At 42.3% G+C, this 21,258-nt stretch overlaps 1 protein-coding gene across 1 annotated transcript in view; it reads left to right on the forward strand.

Annotated features, from left to right (window-relative positions):
- The window catches only part of LOC307046522 (uncharacterized protein), a gene marked incomplete at its 5' end in the record, with an annotated part of 49,334 nt that extends 30,805 nt beyond the window's left edge, over nucleotides 1-18,529 (forward strand). The window contains 3 exons of the mRNA XM_079692897.1: nucleotides 5,054-5,107; nucleotides 8,852-8,937; nucleotides 18,478-18,529. Coding sequence (XP_079549023.1) covers nucleotides 5,054-5,078 — 25 coding nt within the window. The 3' untranslated portion in view covers nucleotides 5,079-5,107; nucleotides 8,852-8,937; nucleotides 18,478-18,529. The remainder of the gene's footprint in view (nucleotides 1-5,053; nucleotides 5,108-8,851; nucleotides 8,938-18,477) is intronic.
- Between the last annotated feature and the right edge of the window lie 2,729 nt (nucleotides 18,530-21,258).

Below are 21,258 nucleotides of genomic sequence, written 5' to 3' on the forward strand. Positions count from 1 at the left end.
AGCACGGATCAGACAGAAACGAGTAGATCTCCCCTCAACAACAGCACGGATCAGACAGAAACGAGTAGATCTCCCTCATCTACAGCACGGATCAGACAGAAACGAGTAGATCTCCTCTCAACTACAGCACGGATCTGACAGAAACCAGGAGATCTCCCTCAACTACAGCACGGATCAGACAGAAACGAGTAGATCTCCCTCAACTACAGCACGGATCAGACAGAAACCAGTAGATCTCCCTCAACTACAGCACGGATCTGACAGAAACCAGGAGATCTCCCCTCAACTACAGCACGGATCAGACAGAAACGAGTAGATCTCCCCTCAACTACAGCACGGATCAGACAGAAACCAGGAGATCTCCCTCAACTACAGCACAGATCAGACAGAAACCAGGAGATCCCACACCTTGCAGGTTTTGATTGCGCTCGGATTTGACGCTAACGGGCTGCTTTTAATGGAAAAGTTTGAGTGTTAAATTATGTAGACGTGTATCGCTTGGCAACAATGACTGTTTGGCGTGTATTGACGTGGACGCGCATCTTAAGACGAGGCGCAGCTAAGACCGTGACTCGTAAATTTGAATTACTAAGTCAGACGTAGCTCAGCCCGACGTTAGAGTTAAGAACTACTTTATTACGCCCAGCCGGTGTACTCCTGGAGACCAACTACAAGAAGAGTCTGACCTTTGTTTGACCTCTGTCCGACCTCTGTGTGACCTCTGCTGTCCAACAAGGGTTTCTCCACTAATAACCAACACATGTTCTGCAAGGGGATCAAATACTTAAATCCCACAGTTAAATGCAAATACATTTTAATCTTTTATATGATGTCAATTTCTGGATTTTCTTTCTCTCATTAGTATAATACACCTACCATTTAAAATGATAGACTGCTCATTTCTTTGTAAGTGGGCAAACTTACAAAATCTGCAAGGGATCAAATACTTATTTCCTCCACTGTGTATATATATATATATATACACTATATATTTAAGCAATAGCTCACGACAGGCCGTGGTATATGCTCATTATATCACAGCTAAGGGCCGAACCACGCCCCTTAGCTGTGATATAATGAGCATATACCACGGCCTGAAGTGAGCTATTGCTTTTATAAAACGGTTACCAAGTGTGGCAATATGAAAGAAAAATACACACTCTAATTTAAATAGTTTTTATTCGTAAATAATGATGTTCAAAATAAAATAGTCCCTCCGTTGCCTTCTGCACAAAACATAGTGCGAGGTGGTTGCTATGCAACAACACTAACAGTTAGCGAACATATAAGACAGAGAGTGTTGATCGATTATTTGGCTATTTATTTACATTAATGTGTATGTTGCTGTTTATTGTGCAGCCACTGAAAAACTGTCCAGCATCAGTAGCATGGCTTACGTGGTCACTTGTATAGGTTGAGGTTGTTCGAGGCTGTTTCTTGGCGTGGCGAGAATATTGCTCCACTTTCTCCGGTCCCCGAGATTCGGCTTCCAGCAGCTCTGGAGAGAGCTTTCGCACCTGTGGCCACTAACGGCCAGAATTTCTCTGCTTTGTTTCAAGACCCGCATCAGAAAGCTTTTGAATGGTGCTACTTTTCCAGTTGGTCTACCTGCTCTTCACGTAGCTCTGCATGTCGTAGTTTAGGTGCTTTTTTTTCTGGAGATAGGCACTGCTCAATCCACTCCTCCATAGTAAGACCCCCCCGGAGGTCGAAGTTAATCTTAAATGTTTCCATCTTATGCTTTGTAAGTTTGTTTCGTAACGGAAGATATGCAAATATATTTATAAAACTGACAAGTCAAATCAAGCAATCTGATTGGTCGATAGTGTTTTTGCGGACCTCTTTGATTACAGATTTGAAAACATCGTTGCTTGCTTTAAAAGTAGCACAATTCATTATGTTAAACCTTCAAAAGTATCTAGATATCCCTGCCCTAATGCCAAAGGAACTGCACACTGAATATGTTTTGCCGTTTGATGTCTATGTCTGGACCGCTGTGTAAAAAGGAGGGTTTCTGCCCCGTTACAAAAAAAGTAACTGGCTGCAGAAAAGCAAACTGCAGGCAGTTTGCTTTTCTGCCCAACGGTATACTGTTTTTCTCAGACGCGGAGGGATACTGACTTGTTGTGAAAACTAACTTACAAATCTACCCGTGGTATACGCTCAGTATATCACGGCTAAGAACCAATCAGATTGCTTGATTTGACTTGTCCGTTTTGTAAATATATTTATATATATGCAGTATCTGTTTGATGGGATCCTCACAGAGTGTATTACCTGCGGAGAGACAGATCTACTTCCCACAATGCACCTGTGCTCATATAGCACACCGTGGGGGGGAGGAGAGGGGGGCAGTGATGAGCGGACAGATAGAAACCTTCATCTGGAGTCGGAAACCATGGCAACCGTCTTCAGGGGAGAGGAGAGGCAACCAGTACTTTTACTGTAGACGCAGTACTTTTAATAGTTGCAGTACTCTCTGTATCAGCAGTAGTTGCATTACTCTGTATCAGCAATAGTTGCAGTACTCTCTATATCAGCAGTAGTTGCAGTACTCTGTATCAGCAGTAGTTGCAGTACTCTGTATCAGCAGTAGTTGCAGTACTCTCTGTATCAGCAGTAGTTGCAGTACTCTCTGTATCAGCAGTAGTTGCAGTACTCTCTGTATCAGCAGTAGTTGCAGTACTCTCTGTATCAGCAGTAGTTGCATTACTCTGTATCAGCAATAGTTGCAGTACTCTCTATATCAGCAGTAGTTGCAGTACTCTCTGTATCAGCAGTAGTTGCATTACTCTGTATCAGCAATAGTTGCAGTACTCTCTATATCAGCAGTAGTTGCAGTACTCTCTGTATCAGCAATAGTTGCAGTACTCTCTATATCAGCAGTAGTTGCAGTACTCTCTGTATCAGCAGTAGTTGCAGTACTCTCTGTATCAGCAGTAGTTGCAGTACTCTCTGTATCAGCAGTAGTTGCATTACTCTCTGTATCAGCAGTAGTTGCATTACTCTCTGTATCAGCAGTAGTTGCAGTACTTGTACCTCAGAGTAGTTGCAGTACTCTCTGTATCAGCAGTAGTTGCAGTACTTGTACCTCAGAGTAGTTGCAGTACTCTCTGTATCAGCAGTAGTTGCAGTACTTGTACCTCAGAGTAGTTGCAGTACTCTCTGTATCAGCAGTAGTTGCAGTACTCTTTGTATCAGCAGTAGTTGCATTACTCTCTGTATCAGCAGTAGTTGCAGTACTTGTACCTCAGAGTAGTTGCAGTACTCTCTGTATCAGCAGTAGTTGCAGTACTTGTACCTCAGAGTAGTTGCAGTACTCTCTGTATCAGCAGTAGTTGCAGTACTCTTTGTATCAGCAGTAGTTGCAGTACTCTCTGTATCAGCAGTAGTTGCAGTACTTGTACCTCAGAGTAGTTGCAGTACTCTCTGTATCAGCAGTAGTTGCAGTACTTGTACCTCAGAGTAGTTGCAGTACTCTCTGTATCAGCAGTAGTTGCAGTACTTGTACCTCAGAGTAGTTGCAGTACTCTCTGTATCAGCAGTAGTTGCAGTACTTGTACCTCAGAGTAGTTGCAGTACTCTCTGTATCAGCAGTAGTTGCAGTACTCTTTGTATCAGCAGTAGTTGCATTACTCTCTGTATCAGCAGTAGTTGCAGTACTTGTACCTCAGAGTAGTTGCAGTACTCTCTGTATCAGCAGTAGTTGCAGTACTTGTACCTCAGAGTAGTTGCAGTACTCTCTGTATCAGCAGTAGTTGCAGTACTCTTTGTATCAGCAGTAGTTGCAGTACTCTCTGTATCAGCAGTAGTTGCAGTACTTGTACCTCAGAGTAGTTGCAGTACTTGTACCTCAGAGTAGTTGCAGTACTCTCTGTATCAGCAGTAGTTGCAGTACTTGTACCTCAGAGTAGTTGCAGTACTCTCTGTATCAGCAGTAGTTGCAGTACTTGTACCTCAGAGTAGTTGCAGTACTCTCTGTATCAGCAGTAGTTGCAGTACTCTCTGTATCAGCAGTAGTTGCAGTACTCTCTGTATCAGCAGTAGTTGCAGTACTTGTACCTCAGAGTAGTTGCAGTACTCTCTGTATCAGCAGTAGTTGCAGTACTTGTACCTCAGAGTAGTTGCAGTACTCTCTGTATCAGCAGTAGTTGCAGTACTCTCTGTATCAGCAGTAGTTGCAGTACTTGTACCTCAGAGTAGTTGCAGTACTTGTACCTCAGAGTAGTTGCAGTACTCTCTGTATCAGCAGTAGTTGCAGTACTTGTACCTCAGAGTAGTTGCAGTACTCTCTGTATCAGCAGTAGTTGCAGTACTCTCTGTATCAGCAGTAGTTGCAGTACTCTCTGTATCAGCAGTAGTTGCAGTACTTGTACCTCAGAGTAGTTGCAGTACTCTCTGTATCAGCAGTAGTTGCAGTACTCTCTGTATCAGCAGTAGTATTACCCTTCATCTTTAACCCCCCCCCCCCCCCCCCCCGGTAACACCTTAAAACTGGATCTGTTGAGCAGTAATCCTGCAGGAGAAGAAGAAGAGACCCTCACTCTGGAGGACCCCCCCCCCCCTCTATCTTTAACCCCCCTTACTCTGGAGGACTACCCCCCCCCCCCCCCTCTCATCTCTCAGGGATTATCCCACCGCCGCCGCCGAGGCTTCTGGGAAATATTGGAGCGTGGGGGGTGTGATACCCCAGCTGCTGCTTTATTGGGTTAATATCCAACATTCCAGGTTATTACTGCCTGTCGCCGGGCAGATTACTGACACTCAATAACACCCTGCATGCACCTGATAGGTCACTATTATAAACATTATGCACATGCTGTTCGTTTATCAATGTTATATATTTATACACTGTTAGATTATTAATGTTATATATTTATACACTGTTAGATTATTAATGTTATATATTTATACACTGTTAGATTATTAATGTTATATATTTATAGAGTGCATTAACCAGTTTCAGTGTGTGAGGCTGTGACTGAATGATGATGGTAGAAATAAAAACAACAACAACAGTAATCAGCTGATCTTTGATCGTGTTTCTCTGCAGTGTAAACGTCTGGAACAGGAAGTGATGCAGGAGAGAGAGAGGAGGGCGAGCGAGGTGATCACACACACACACACACACACATACACACACACACACACACACACACACACACACACACACACACACACACACACACACTCTCTCTTGCATATTAACTGCTGCCCTCCGTGTTGAATGGTGGTGATGGGATGTCTGCTCTGTTGTCATGACAACCTGCCCCGGAGATGGCGGATTGTTAGCCAACAACTTGTTATTCAAAGTGTGTGTGTGTGTGTGTGTGTGTGTGTGTGTGTGTGTGTGTGTGTGTGTTCTATCAGTTACTAATACATTTATTTCCAATGGTTCCTGTGCAGCCTCTGTGGTTCTGATCCGTCTCTCTCTGTTTCTGAGCTTTTTGGTTCTGATCCGTCTGTGATAAATTAGATTCTGTTATTAATGTAGCTCTCTCTCTCTCTGGAGTCTGTTAATTAGTCGGAGGGCTCGGGGGGGATTAGAGAACCGAGAGCGTTTTAATTTCCAACAGAAACTCAGCAGCTGTTCCACACAGAGGAGACGCCAAGACACCGCAACCGGAATCAGAGCTAGAACCAGAACCAGAACCAGAGCTAGAACCAGAACCAGAACCAGAGCTAGAACAACAACCAGAATCAGAGCTAGAACCACAACCAGAACTTTGAAACAAAACTTTGGACCCTCAAATATAACCCAGAACAATTGCCTCTAATCTTTGAGAAAAACTATGCATCGAAAAATTGTGCATAAAAAACAATGTATGTAAAAACAATGCATGGAAAAACAGTGCATGGAAAAACAGTGCATGGAAAAACAATGCATGGAAAAACAGTGCATGGAAAAACAGTGCATGGAAAAACAATGCATGGAAAAACAGTGCATGGAAAAACAATGCATGGAAAAGCAGTGCACGTATGTTTTTCATGTAGAGACTGATTTAGAGGAGCTTCAAAAAGGGAGCTTCAATAGGTCGAGGGGAGGGGAGGGGGGGGGGGGACCTGCCCTGACCTCATGTGAAAGGTCAGAGCAGATTCTTCTCATTTACCCCCCCCCCCCCACATGGTAAGGGTCCAGGTCCCCCCCCCCCCTCGACCTCTAAAGGTCTCTGAAATTATTCTGATGATTCTGATTAATAATCTTTTGAAGCAGCTGGAGAAAAGACACATATTGACTCAGAGACACTTTGATGTCCCTCTTTAAACCACACAGGCTCATTAGCATAAAGATGGGGGGTCTGAATCTCTGATGGAGCCGACCTCTGTCCTCCGTCCTGCTCTGTGACGAATAAACCACTACAAAAACTACAGAGAGATGGTAAAACTGCTAAGAGACTCAAAGGAACTACAAGGAGACACTCCAAACTACAAAGAGACACACCAAACTACAAAGAGACACACAAAACTACAAAGGGGCGTTGGTGAACTCCAGTTTGAATCCCGCCTCGGCCGCCACTGCGTCAGGCCGTTGTGTCCTTGGGCAAGACACTTTACCCGTATTTGCTCCTGTGGGTAATGTCCACAGTAATGACTCTTACATGTCTAATATGTGTAATGTGTAATTGTAAAGCGCTTTGAGCACCTGTAAAAGCGCTCTAATAAAAAAATGTAATGCATTATTATTATTATTAAGAGACACACCAAACTACAAAGAGACACACCAAACTACAAAGAGACAAACCAAACTACAAAGAGACACACCAAACTACAAAGAGACACACCAAAGACACACTAAACTACCAAGAGACACACCAAACTACAAAGAGACACACCAAACTACAAAGAGACACACCAAACTACAAAGAGACACACCAAAGACACACCAAACTACAAAGAGACACACCAAACTACAAAGAGACACACCAAAGACACACCAAACTACAAAGAGACACACCAAACTACAAAGAGACACACCAAACTACAAAGAGACACACCAAAGACACACCAAACTACAAAGAGACACACCAAACTACAAAGAGACACACCAAACTAGCAAGAGACACACCAAACTACAAAGAGACACACCAAACTACAAAGAGACACACCAAACTACCAAGAGACACACCAAACTACAAAGAGACACACCAAACTACAAAGAGACACACCAAACTACAAAGAGACACACCAAACTAGCAAGAAACACACCAAACTACAAAGAGACACACCAAACTACAAAGAGACACACCAAAGACACACCAAACTACAAAGAGACACACCAAACTACCAAGAGACACACCAAAGACACACCAAACTACCAAGAGACACACCAAACTACCAAGAGACACACCAAAGACACACCAAACTACAAAGAGACACACCAAACTACCAAGAGACACACCAAAGACACACCAAACTACAAAGGGACACACCAAACTACAAAGAGACACACCAACCTACCAAGAGACACAACAAACTACCAAGAGACACACCAAACTACAAAGAGACACACCAAACTAGCAAGAGACACACCAAACTACAAAGAGACACACCTAAGACACACCAAACTACCAAGAGACACAACAAACTACCAAGAGACACACCAAACTACAAAGAGACACACCAAACTACAAAGAGACACACCAAACTACAAAGAGACACACCAAACTACAAAGAGACACACCAAACTACAAAGAGACACAACAAACTACCAAGAGACACACCAAACTAGCAAGAGACACACCAATCTACCAAGAGACACAACAAACTACCAAGAGACACAACAAACTACCAAGAGACACAACAAACTAGCAAGAGACACACCAAACTACGAAGAGACACACCAAACTACAAAGAGACACACCAAACTACCAAGAGACACACCAAACTAGCAAGAGACACACCAAACTACAAAGAGACACACCAAACTACCAAGAGATACAACAAACTACCAAGAGACACACCAAACTACAAAGAGACACACCAAACTACAAAGAGACACACCAAAGACACACCAAACTACAAAGAGACACAACAAACTACCAAGAGACACACCAAACTAGCAAGAGACACACCAATCTACCAAGAGACACAACAAACTACCAAGAGACACAACAAACTAGCAAGAGACACACCAAACTACAAAGAGACACACCAAACTACCAAGAGACACACCAAACTACGAAGAGACACACCAAACTACAAAGAGACACACCAAACTACCAAGAGACACACCAAACTACCAAGAGACACACCAGAGACACACCAAACTACAAAGAGACACACCAAACTACAAAGAGACACACCAAACTAGCAAGAGACACACCAAACTACAAAGAGACACACCAAAGACACACCAAACTACAAAGAGACACACCAAACTACAAAGAGACACACCAAAGACACGCTAAACTACAAAGAGACACACCAAAGACACACTAAACTACAAAGAGACACACCAAAGACACACTAAACTACAATGAGACACACCAAAGACACACCAAACTACAAAGAGACACACCAAAGACAAACCAAACTAAAAAGAGACACACCAAACTACAAAGAGACACACAATGGCTACAAAGAGTAGACTTCTCCACTGAGTTGTGTGTTTCTCTCCCACAATGCACCTGGAGCCTGTGATGTGGTTAATTGAAAGGCTCGTTATGAAGTGTTGAAACTAAGTTAATGAGTCCTTCAGTTAATTAATCCTTCATTTAAACACCGGATCAAAACGAGGGCTCTCGCTGCAGGAACACACAGATCATCGTCATCGTCATCGTCATCATCATCATCATTGTCATCGTCAATTTGCATGTGAAGTTAAATGTGTTTCTGTTTTTTTTCCAATCAGACGGAGCGGCTGAGGGCAGGGAGCAGAGCACTGGACGACAAACGTCGGCTGGAGGTGGAGCTACACCTGCTGCGAATCAATCACATGTGAGCACAATGAGGTCACATAACGCTAGAGAAACACTGACTACAGAAACACTGACTACAGAAGCACTGACTACAGAAACACTGAAACACTGACTACAGAAACAATGACTACAGCAACACTGACTACAGCAACAATGACTACAGAAGCACTGACTACAGAAGCACTGACTACAGAAGCACTGACTACAGAAACACTGAAACACTGACTACAGAAACACTGACTACAGAAACACTGACTACAGAAACACTGAAACAATGACTACAGAAACACTGACTACAGAAACACTGAAACAATGACTACAGAAACACTGACTACAGAAGCACTGACTACAGAAGCACTGACTACAGAAACACTGAAACAATGACTACAGAAACACTGACTACAGAAGCACTGACTACAGAAACACTGAAACACTGACTACAGAAACACTGACTACAGAAACACTGACAACAGAAACACTGACTACAGAAACACTGAAACACTGACTACAGAAACACTGACTACAGAAACACTGACTACAGAAACACTGAAACACTGACTACAGAAACACTGACTACAGAAACAATGACTACAGAAACACTGACTACAGAAACACTGACTACAGAAACACTGACTACAGAAACACTGAAACACTGACTACAGAAACACAAACATTGACTACAGAAACACTGACTACAGAAACACTAACTACAGAAACACTGACTACAGAAACACTGACTACAGAAACACTGAAACACTGACTACAGAAACACAAACAATGACTACAGAAACACTGACTACAGAAACAATGACTACAGAAACACTAACTACAGAAACACTGACTACAGAAACACTGACTACAGAAACACTGAAACACTGACTACAGAAACACAAACACTGACTACAGAAACACTGACTACAGAAACACAGAAACACTGACTACAGAAGCACTGACTACAGAAACACTGAAACACTGACTACAGAAACACTAACTACAGAAACACTGACTACAGAAACACTGACTACAGAAGCACTGACTACAGAAACACTGACTACAGAAACACTGACTACAGAAACAATGACTACAGAAGCACTGACTACAGAAACACTGACTACAGAAACACAGAAACATTGACTACAGAAGCACTGACTACAGAAACACTGAAACACTGACTACAGAAACACTAACTACAGAAACACTGACTACAGAAACAATGACTACAGAAGCACTGACTACATAAACAATGACTACAGAAACAATGAAACACTAACTACAGAAACACTGACTACAGAAACACTAACTACAGAAACACTGACTACAGAAACACTGACTACAGAAACACTGAAACACTAACTACAGAAACACTGACTACAGAAACACTGACTACAGAAACACTGACTACAGAAACACCGAAACACTAACTACAGAAACACTGACTACAGAAACACTGACTACAGAAACACTGACTACAGAAACACTGACTACAGAAACACTGAAACACTAACTACAGAAACACTGACTACAGAAATACTGACTACAGAAACATTGACTACAGAAACACTGACTACAGAAACACTAACTACATAAACAATGACTACAGAAACACTGACTACAGAAAAATTGACTCCAGAAACACTGACTCCAGATACACTGACTACAGAAACACTGACTACAGAAACAATGACTACAGAAACACTGACTACAGAAACAATGACTACAGAAACACTGACTACAGAAACACTAACTACAGAAACACTGAAACACTGACTACAGAAACACTGACTACAGAAACACTGAAACACTGACTACAGAAACAATGACTACAGAAACACTGACTACAGAAACGCTTAAACACTGACTACAGAAACAGTGACTACAGAAACACTAATTACAGAAACACTGACTACAGAAACACTGAAACAATGACTACAGAAACACTGCCTACAGAAACAATGACGACAGAAACACTAACTACAGAAACACTGACTACAGAAACAATGACTACAGAAACACTGACTACAGAAACACTGACTACAGAAACACTGAAACACTAACTACAGAAACACTGACTACAGAAACACTGACTACAGAAACACTAACTACAGAAACACTAACTACAGAAACACTGACTACAGAAACACTGAAACACTGACTACAGAAACACTGAAACACTGACTACAGAAACACTGACTACAGAAACACTAATTACAGAAACACTAACTACAGAAACACTGACTACAGAAACACTGACTACAGAAACACTGAAACACTGACTACAGAAACACTGAAACACTGACTACAGAAACACTAACTACAGAAACACTGACTACAGAAACACTGAAACAATGACTACAGAAACACTGCCTACAGAAACAATGACTACAGAAACACTAACTACAGAAACACTGACTACAGAAACAATGACTACAGAAACACTGACTACAGAAACACTGACTACAGAAACACTGAAACACTGACTACAGAAACACTGACTACAGAAACAATGACTACAGAAACACTGACTACAGAAACACTGACTACAGAAACAATGACTACAGAAACACTGACTACAGAAACACTGACTACAGAAACACTGAAACACTGACTACAGAAACACTGACTACAGAAACAATGACTACAGAAACACTGACTACAGAAACACTAACTACAGAAACACTGAAACACTGACTACAGAAATACTGAAACACTGACTACAGAAACACTGAAACACTGACTACAGAAACAATGACTACAGAAACACTGACTACAGAAACACTGACTACAGAAACACTGAAACACTAACTACAGAAACACTGAAACACTGACTACAGAAACAATGACTACAGAAACACTGACTACAGAAACAATGACTACAGAAACACTGACTACAGAAACAATGACTACAGAAACGCTAACTACAGAAACACTGACTACAGAAACACTAACTCCAGAAACACTGACTACAGAAACACTGACTACAGAAACACTAATTACAGAAACAATGACTACAGAAACACTGACTACAGAAACAATGACTACAGAAACGCTAACTACAGAAACACTGACTACAGAAACACTAACTACAGAAACACTAACTCCAGAAACACTGACTACAGAAACACTGACTACAGAAACACTAATTACAGAAACACTAATTACAGAAACACTAACTACAGAAACACTGACTACAGAAACACTAACTACAGAAACACTGACTACAGAAGCACTGACTACAGAAACACTGACTACAGAAACACTGACTACAGAAAGACTGACTACAGAAACACTGACTACAGAAGCACTGACTACAGAAAGACTGACTACAGAAGCACTGACTACAGAAACACTGACTACAGAAACACTAACTACAGAAACACTGACTACAGAAACACTAACTACAGAAACACTGACTACAGAAAGACTGACTACAGAAACACTGACTACAGAAAGACTGACTACAGAAGCACTGACTACAGAAGCACTAACTACAGAAGCACTGACTACAGAAACACTGACTACAGAAACACTGACTACAGAAGCACTGACTACAGAAACACTAACTACAGAAACACTGACTACAGAAGCACTGACTACAGAAACACTAACTACAGAAACACTGACTACAGAAACACTAACTACAGAAACACTGACTACAGAAACACTAACTACAGAAACACTGACTACAGAAACACTGACTACAGAAACACTGACTACAGAAACACTAACTACAGAAACACTGACTACTGAAGCACTGACTACAGAAACACCAACTACAGAAACACTGACTACAGAAACACTGACTACAGAAACACTAACTACAGAAACACTAACTACAGAAACACTAACTACAGAAACACTGACTACAGAAACACTAACTACAGAAACACTGACTACAGAAACACTAACTACAGAAACACTGACTACAGAAACACTGAAACACTAACTACAGAAACACTGACTACAGAAACACTGACTACAGAAACACTGACTACAGAAACACCGAAACACTAACTACAGAAACACTGACTACAGAAACACTGACTACAGAAATACTGACTACAGAAACATTGACTACAGAAACACTGACTACAGAAACACTAACTACAGAAACACTGACTACAGAAACACTGACTACAGAAACACTAACTACAGAAACACTGACTACAGAAACACTAACTACAGAAACACTGACTACAGAAACACTGACTACAGAAACACTGAAACACTAACTACAGAAACACTGACTACAGAAACACTGACTACAGAAACACTGACTACAGAAACACCGAAACACTAACTACAGAAACACTGACTACAGAAACACTGACTACAGAAATACTGACTACAGAAACAATGACTACAGAAACACTGACTACAGAAACTACAGAAACACTGACTACAGAAACACTGAAACACTAACTCCAGATACACTGACTACAGAAACAATGACTACAGAAACACTGACTACAGAAACAATGACTACAGAAACACTGACTACAGAAACGCTGAAACACTGACTACAGAAACACTGACTACAGAAGCACTGACTACAGAAACACTAACTACAGAAACACTGACTACAGAAACACTAACTACAGAAACACTGACTACAGAAACACTGACTACAGAAACACTAACTTCAGAAACACTAACTACAGAAACACTGACTACAGAAACACTAACTACAGAAACACTGACTACAGAAACACTGACTACAGAAACACTAACTACAGAAACACTGACTACTGAAACACTGACTACAGAAACACTGACTACAGAAACACTGACTACAGAAACACTAACTACAGAAACACTGACTACAGAAACACTGACTACAGAAACACTAACTACAGAAACACTGACTACAGAAACACTGACTACAGAAACACTAACTACAGAAACACTGACTACAGAAACACTGACTAAAGAAACAGGTTTGAAGGCTTTAACTGGTCATTAGTTTGTCCGCCACCGCTGGACACAGTTTTTTTTTATCCCATTTGTTCGCCTATCGATCAATCCATAACAGAAAGCTGACGGATAATTCTTTATTAAGTCAAACGTTTTTCACCTTTGTTTCCAGTAGTCTGTTGATCTATGCAAACTGCAACAGAGAAAACCCAAAAAGATGAAAACCGCAGTCAATCATCTCTCGTGTTTAATCCTATAGACCAGGGGTATTCAACTCAAATTCAACGAGGTCCAGTTCGAGAAAATCTCCCCATGCAGGTCCGGAGCATCAAAATGTCTAAGTTGCTTTATAAGTTAGTGTGATATGTATTGAAGTAGCTGTAGCTATATCAACGTCTGCATGTAATCAACAACTGACTGCCAATCAAATAAAGAAAGTACAAACAAAACAACAATATTTATTGTCTGTAAACATTGAACTCTACAGATGTACAGTACATACTGTGGATATGTGTAATGTTCCTCTCCGGCTGCATTTAAAAATAAAATAGAGAAAATAAATAAAATAGCTTTTGAAAATGTGTGCATCTTAAAAGTGCTTAATTTTAGATAAATAAAATAAAGAGTAGCAGCAGCTTGAGTTTCCCTTTTTCTTTGTTAACCGTTTCACATCCTGACTTAACAGTTTCAGACGATTATAGAACAATATCAGTCTTTACACATCATAACAATTCAACAGTTTTAAAGTTTCTCTTTCTTTCCCTCTTATATTGCAGTCCCTCTCTCACTTTGTTTTAATTCAGTGAGAGAATTGAGCTGGAGCTTGTCCTGCCAGGAGTTTAGATCTGGGCTGAAATGCTGTCAGGGCCATTCTCATACACACATGCAGGCGCTCATTGGTTAGCCTCGGTTAGCTCATTGGTTAGCCTTGGTTAGCTCATTGGTTAGCCTCGGTTAGCTCATTGGTTAGCCTGGGTTAGCTCATTGGTTAGCCTCGGATAGCTCATTGGTTAGCCTCGGTTAGCTCATTGGTTAGCCTGGGTTAGCTCATTGGTTAGCCTCGGTTAGCTCATTGGTTAGCCTCGGTTAGCTCATTGGTTAGCCTCGGTTAGCTCATTGGTTAGCCTCGGTTAGCTCATTGGTTAGCCTCGGTTAGCTCATTGGTTAGCCTCGGTTAGCTCATTGGTTAGCCTCGGATAGCTCATTGGTTAGCCTCGGTTAGCTCATTGGTTAGCCTCGGTTAGCTCATTGGTTAGCCTCGGTTAGCTCATTGGTTAGCCTCGGTTAGCCTGCCCTGGAACCATATTTAGTTTTAGTTTTGATCCTGGTGGACTGATCATATCGGGCTCTGAGACTGCTTCTTTTTTGTGAACTCAGTTCTGACTTGAGAGGGAATGTTTGGTCAAACACTTTGTGTTTTGTCTCAGAGTGGCGTTTTGTCTCTTTTAATGAGCGTCACGGTCTCTGAACAAATGAGACACACTGGCTCTGTGCTCCCAGTGGGCCGGATGAACATGAATGAGTCCACTCAGGGTTCAAAGCTCTGTTCTCACTGTCCACCTTCTTGGAGAGCGTCACGTGTCATTATTTGTCTCTCCCTGTCTGCCGCTAACACGCCTGTTCACTCTCCTCTCCGCTTCTCTCTGCCGCTCACTCGTCTCTTCCTCTGTGTTTCTCTCTCTGTATCTCTCTCTCCTCTCTTCCTCTGTGTTTCTCTCTCTGTATCTCTCTCTCCTCTCTTCTTCTGTGTTTCTCTTTCTGTATCTCTCTCTCCTCTCTTCTGTGTTTCTCTCCCTGTATCTCTCACTCCTCTCTTTTGCCCCCTGTCGGCGGAGGTTAAAATAGAATCACCCCGTCAAAATTGAAATCTCCTATTAATGTATTGATTACAGGTCCGGGTCCGTATAGGTCGGCGTCCGCCTGTTGCTGACCCCTGCTATAGACTATAGTTAGCCCGACGTCTGGGTCGGAGTCAGGTCGTCGCTGTCTCGGTACTCTTTTATAGACAGGATGTGTGGGGGGCATCTTTTAAATGGGAAAGAAGATATCATAAAGCCTGACTGAGAAACATCTCCATATTTGGTCAAATTCAACGTCTCAACGATAAAATGAGTTTAGGTGTGTCACCTCATTCAGTTTCTTCACATCCTGCAAAGCAGTTCCGAAACTCTGCAGGATGGAAGTCAGTATCAAATCATTTCAAACTCTTTAATCAACCGCTCTAATTCCCAATAACTGGTTTTGTTTTGAGGAGACGAGTCATGTACGCCGTTTGAAAGAATACGTGTGTGAAATTAGATTTCTGTGGATAACTCGTGGTCGAACAGAAAAGACTAATCCCTTACTGTGTTTGACTTTGGATCAGTGGATCCTTATAACGTCCCTCTGATAGACTAACTTATTATTATTGTGTTATTGCACCCAGAGGACATACATAATAAAAGCTCTGAGTCTGCAGACTTCTCCTTCCTGCATCTGTGGGACAGAAAGACTCTTCTTCTGCTGCGAGGATGTCAAACGTCTAAATGACTCAGAGGAACTTCCCTTCATCGATGCGTACATTTCATCATTTCAAATCATTATCATCTCCCAGAAAACCAAAGCAGCACCAAATAAAGAGCAAGGAGAGTGTCAGTAGCTTCAACACTCTTTAAACACTCAGCATATCACTGAGAGTGACTTCAGTGTGTGTGTGTTTGGGATCAGAATATAAAATAACTATGTTTTCATTAGTATCTTAAAAATATCTGGTGCAAACGTTGAGGCACACACTTTATACTTTCTATCTTCAGATGTAGATCCTGTGAGCTCTCTGATGCAGCGCTGCAGATGTTGGTCTGAATGCGACGCTGTGCAGAGTGTGATACTCCATCCATCAGCAGGATGATCCTGCAGGGGGGGGGCTTTCTGGAGGAAATCTAAACTCAGATCAGAAACTGTTTTTATCTTTCACTTCATAGAACTATCTGTGTATGTCAGACAGCACAACTCACAGCTATGATAATATGTCTGCATCAAAGAATGTATGAAACTGTTCCTACTCTGCTGTCTCTACTTTAAAGAGTTCTCTCCTGCTGATGTTCAGGTGTATATCAGTATGTAGTGTCTCTACTTTAAAGAGTCCTCTCCTGCTGATGTTCAGGTGTATATCAGTATGTAGTGTCTCTACTTTAAAGAGTCCTCTCCTGCTGATGTTCAGGTGTATATCAGTATGTAGTGTCTCTACTTTAAAGAGTCCTCTCCTGCTGATGTTCAGGTGTATATCAGTATGTAGTGTCTCTACTTTAAAGAGTTCTCTCCTGCTGATGTTCAGGTGTATATCAGTATGTAGTGTCTCTACTTTAAAGAGTCCTCTCCTGCTGATGTTCAGGTGTATATCAGTGTGTAGTGTCTCTACTTTAAAGAGTCCTCTCCTGCTGATGTCCAGGTGTATATCAGTATGTAGTGTCTCTACTTTAAAGAGTCCTCTCCTGCTGATGTTCAGGTGTATATCAGTGTGTAGTGTCTCTACTTTAAAGAGTCCTCTCCTGCTGATGTTCAGGTGTATATCAGTATGTAGTGTCTCTACTTTAAAGAGTCCTCTCCTGCTGATGTTCAGGTGTATATCAGTATGTAGTGTCTCTACTTTAAAGAGTCCTCTCCTGCTGATGTTCAGGTGTATATCAGTATGTAGTGTCTCTACTTTAAAGAGTCCTCTCCTGCTGATGTTCAGGTGTATATCAGTGTGTAGTGTCTCTACTTTAAAGAGTCCTCTCCTGCTGATGTTCAGGTGTATATCAGTATGTAATGTCTCTACTTTAAAGAGTCCTCTCCTGCTGATGTTCAGGTGTATATCAATGTGTAGTGTCTCTACTTTAAAGAGTCCTCTCCTGCTGATGTTCAGGTGTATATCAGTGTGTAGTGTCTCTACTTTAAAGAGTCCTCTCCTGCTGATGTTCAGGTGTATATCAGTATGTAGTGTCTCTACTTTAAAGAGTCCTCTCCTGCTGATGTTCAGGTGTATATCAGTATGTAGTGTCTCTACTTTAAAGAGTCCTCTCCTGCTGATGTTCAGGTGTATATCAGTATGTAGTGTCTCTACTTTAAAGAGTCCTCTCCTGCTGATGTTCAGGTGTATATCAGTGTGTAGTGTCTCTACTTTAAAGAGTCCTCTCCTGCTGATGTTCAGGTGTATATCAGTATGTAGTGTCTCTACTTTAAAGAGTTCTCTCCTGCTGATGTTCAGGTGTATATCAGTATGTAGTGTCTCTACTTTAAAGAGTTCTCTCCTGCTGATGTTCAGGTGTATATCAGTATGTAGTGTCTCTATTTTAAAGAGTCCTCTCCTGCTGATGTTCAGGTGTATATCAGTATGTAGTGTCTCTACTTTAAAGAGTCCTCTCCTGCTGATGTTCAGGTGTATATCAGTATGTAGTGTCTCTACTTTAAAGAGTCCTTTTTCTGAAACCAGAGCCCAGTCTGTTTGATTGGTTAGCTGCCTGGCTCTTTTGTGATTGATCAACCGCTTATAGATGTCCCGCCCCTGAGCCTATTATGAGCGATGTGTAAATAGGTATGTCACTGTGTTCTGGAAGTAAACACACAGAAAGACAGAACAACAACAAATACAATAAATTACAAAATAACAAGTAATCTATATTCCTCTCAGCCCTCAAGACCCCTTCACTGCCTCGCAGCCCGGAGACACCGTCTCTTCAGCCCCGCCCCTTCAGGTGCAGCAGGCCCCGCCCCTCCAGGTGCAGCAGGCCCCACCCCTTCAGGTGCAGCAGGCTCCTTCAGAGGAGAAGCGGAGCGTGGAGGCGGAGCTTCAGCGCTGTCAGGAGGGAGAGAGAGAGGCTAAAGAGAGAGTGCACAGGTAACAACACACCTGTAGTACACACACCTGTAATACACACCTGTAATACACACCTTTAACATGCACACCTGTAACACACACACACACACACACACACACACACACACACCTGCAATACACACACCTGTAACAAAACACACCTGTAATAAACACACACCTGTAACACACACACACACACACACACACACACACACACACACACACACACACACACACACACACACACACACACACACACACACACACACACACCTGTAATACACACCTGTAATACACACCTTTAACATACACACCTGTAACACACACACACACACACACACACACACACCTGTAACAAAACACACCTGTAATAAACACACACCTGTAACACACACACACACACACACACACACACACACACACACACACACACACACACACACACACACACACACACACACACACACACACACACACACACACACACACACACCTGTAATACACACACCTGTAATACACACACCTGTAACAGAGACACCTGTAATACACACACCTGTAATACACACACCTGTAACAGACACACCTGTAATACACACACCTGTAATACACACACCTGTAATACACACACACAAACGCACGCACGCACGCACACACACACACACACACACACACACACACCTGTAACACACACACACACCTGTAACACACACACACACACACACACACACACACACACACACACACACACACACACACATACACATACACATACACATACACACACACACACATACATACACACACACACACACACACACACACACACACCTGTAACACACACACCTGTAATACACACCCCTGTAATACACACACCTGTAATACAAACACCTGTAATACACACACCTAATACACACACCTGTAATACACACACCTGTAATACACACACCTGTAATACAAACACCTGTAATACACACACCTGTAATACACACACCTGTAATACAAACACCTGTAATACACACACCTAATACACACACCTGTAATACACACACCTAATACACACACCTGTAATACACACACCTAATACACACACCTGTAATACATACACGCACGCATGCACGCACGCACACACACACACACACACACCTGTAACACACACACACACACACACACAGACACACACACACACACACACACACACACACACACACACACACACACACACACACACACACACACACACACACACACACCTGCAAACTACTGTAACAGACAGACTACACACATCAATAACTTATTTATTTATTAACTAGCATCTGATTTTCAACATGCTTATCACATGATAACTTCTGCACTGCCCATATATGGTGCTTCCTGTTTGCTGGCCTCAGAGGGGGGCACTTCCTGTTTGCTGGCCTCAGAGGGGGGGCACTTCCTGTTTGCTGTCCCCAGAGGGGGGCACTTCCTGTTTCAAAGCACGTCTGTATGTAAAGCAGCCGTCAGCAGAGATGTGTTCAAAGACTGGTTAAGCGTGTGGGACTAAAGAGCTTTGGAGCTCCTGATTGATATTCGGAGTGCACGGTGATATTAATCCCGGGATGACGGCGGCTCTTCTTCTTGTTCTCTTCTTCTTCTCTGCTCTCAGTGAGGATGAGCTCATCAGGAAACAGATTAACGTCCGTCTGCGTCTCCGGACTCAAACCCGCGCTTTAATTCCGCTGCCAGCGGGGGGGTGCGGCTCTGAAGGGCCTGAAGAGAATATTTGCTCTGAGAGAAATCTGCTCTCATTACTGACACTTTAATTTGGTTTGGAGGGAAAGTCGTCAGGGTCACTTCCTCCTCATTTCCTCAGGAAGTTCATAAACTCTCACAGCAACAGGAAGTACACTCTAAAGTCTAAACAAACAGGAAGTACACTCTGAAGTCTAAACACACAGGAAGTACACTCTGAAGCAGGAAGCTACAGGTGCATACAGGAAGCTACAGGTGCATACAGGAAGCTGCAGGTACATACAGGAAGCTGCAGGTGCATACAGGAAGCTGCAGGTACATACAGGAAGCTACGGGTGCATACAGGAAGCTGCAGGTGCATACAGGAAGCTGCAGGTACATACAGGAAGCTGCAGGTGCATACAGCAACCTACAGGTACATACAGGAAGCTGCGGGTACATACAGGAAGCTGCGGGTACATACAGGAAGCTGCGGGTACATACAGGAAGCTGCGGGTACATACAGGAAGCTGCGGGTACATACAGGAAGTTATTACTAAAGGTGTGTAATGCGTTCAGGTTCATGGTGACATCACAGTGTTTCCCCCTGCAGGTTGGAGCGTCTGGTGGAGGTTTTGAGGAAGAAGGTCGGGACAGGAAGTGTCCGAGCCGTGATGTGACCTCTGAACCAGGAAGTGCTTTATCTCTCTTTCCTTTTGTTGTCACTGATTATTATTTCAGTTGATTTAAAACGTCTTAAAGGTGACTGTGTGTTTGTGTAATCATGTGATCTGGTTTGAAAATTAAAGTGAAAACAACCTGCGTTTTTTAAAGTTTGTGATTAAATCTTGATTTGTCGTTGTTATGAAATAAAGTCTTTATAATTAT

Source organism: Notothenia rossii (assembly GCF_949606895.1).
Source record: "Notothenia rossii genome assembly, chromosome: 7".
Taxonomy (NCBI): domain Eukaryota; kingdom Metazoa; phylum Chordata; class Actinopteri; order Perciformes; family Nototheniidae; genus Notothenia; species Notothenia rossii.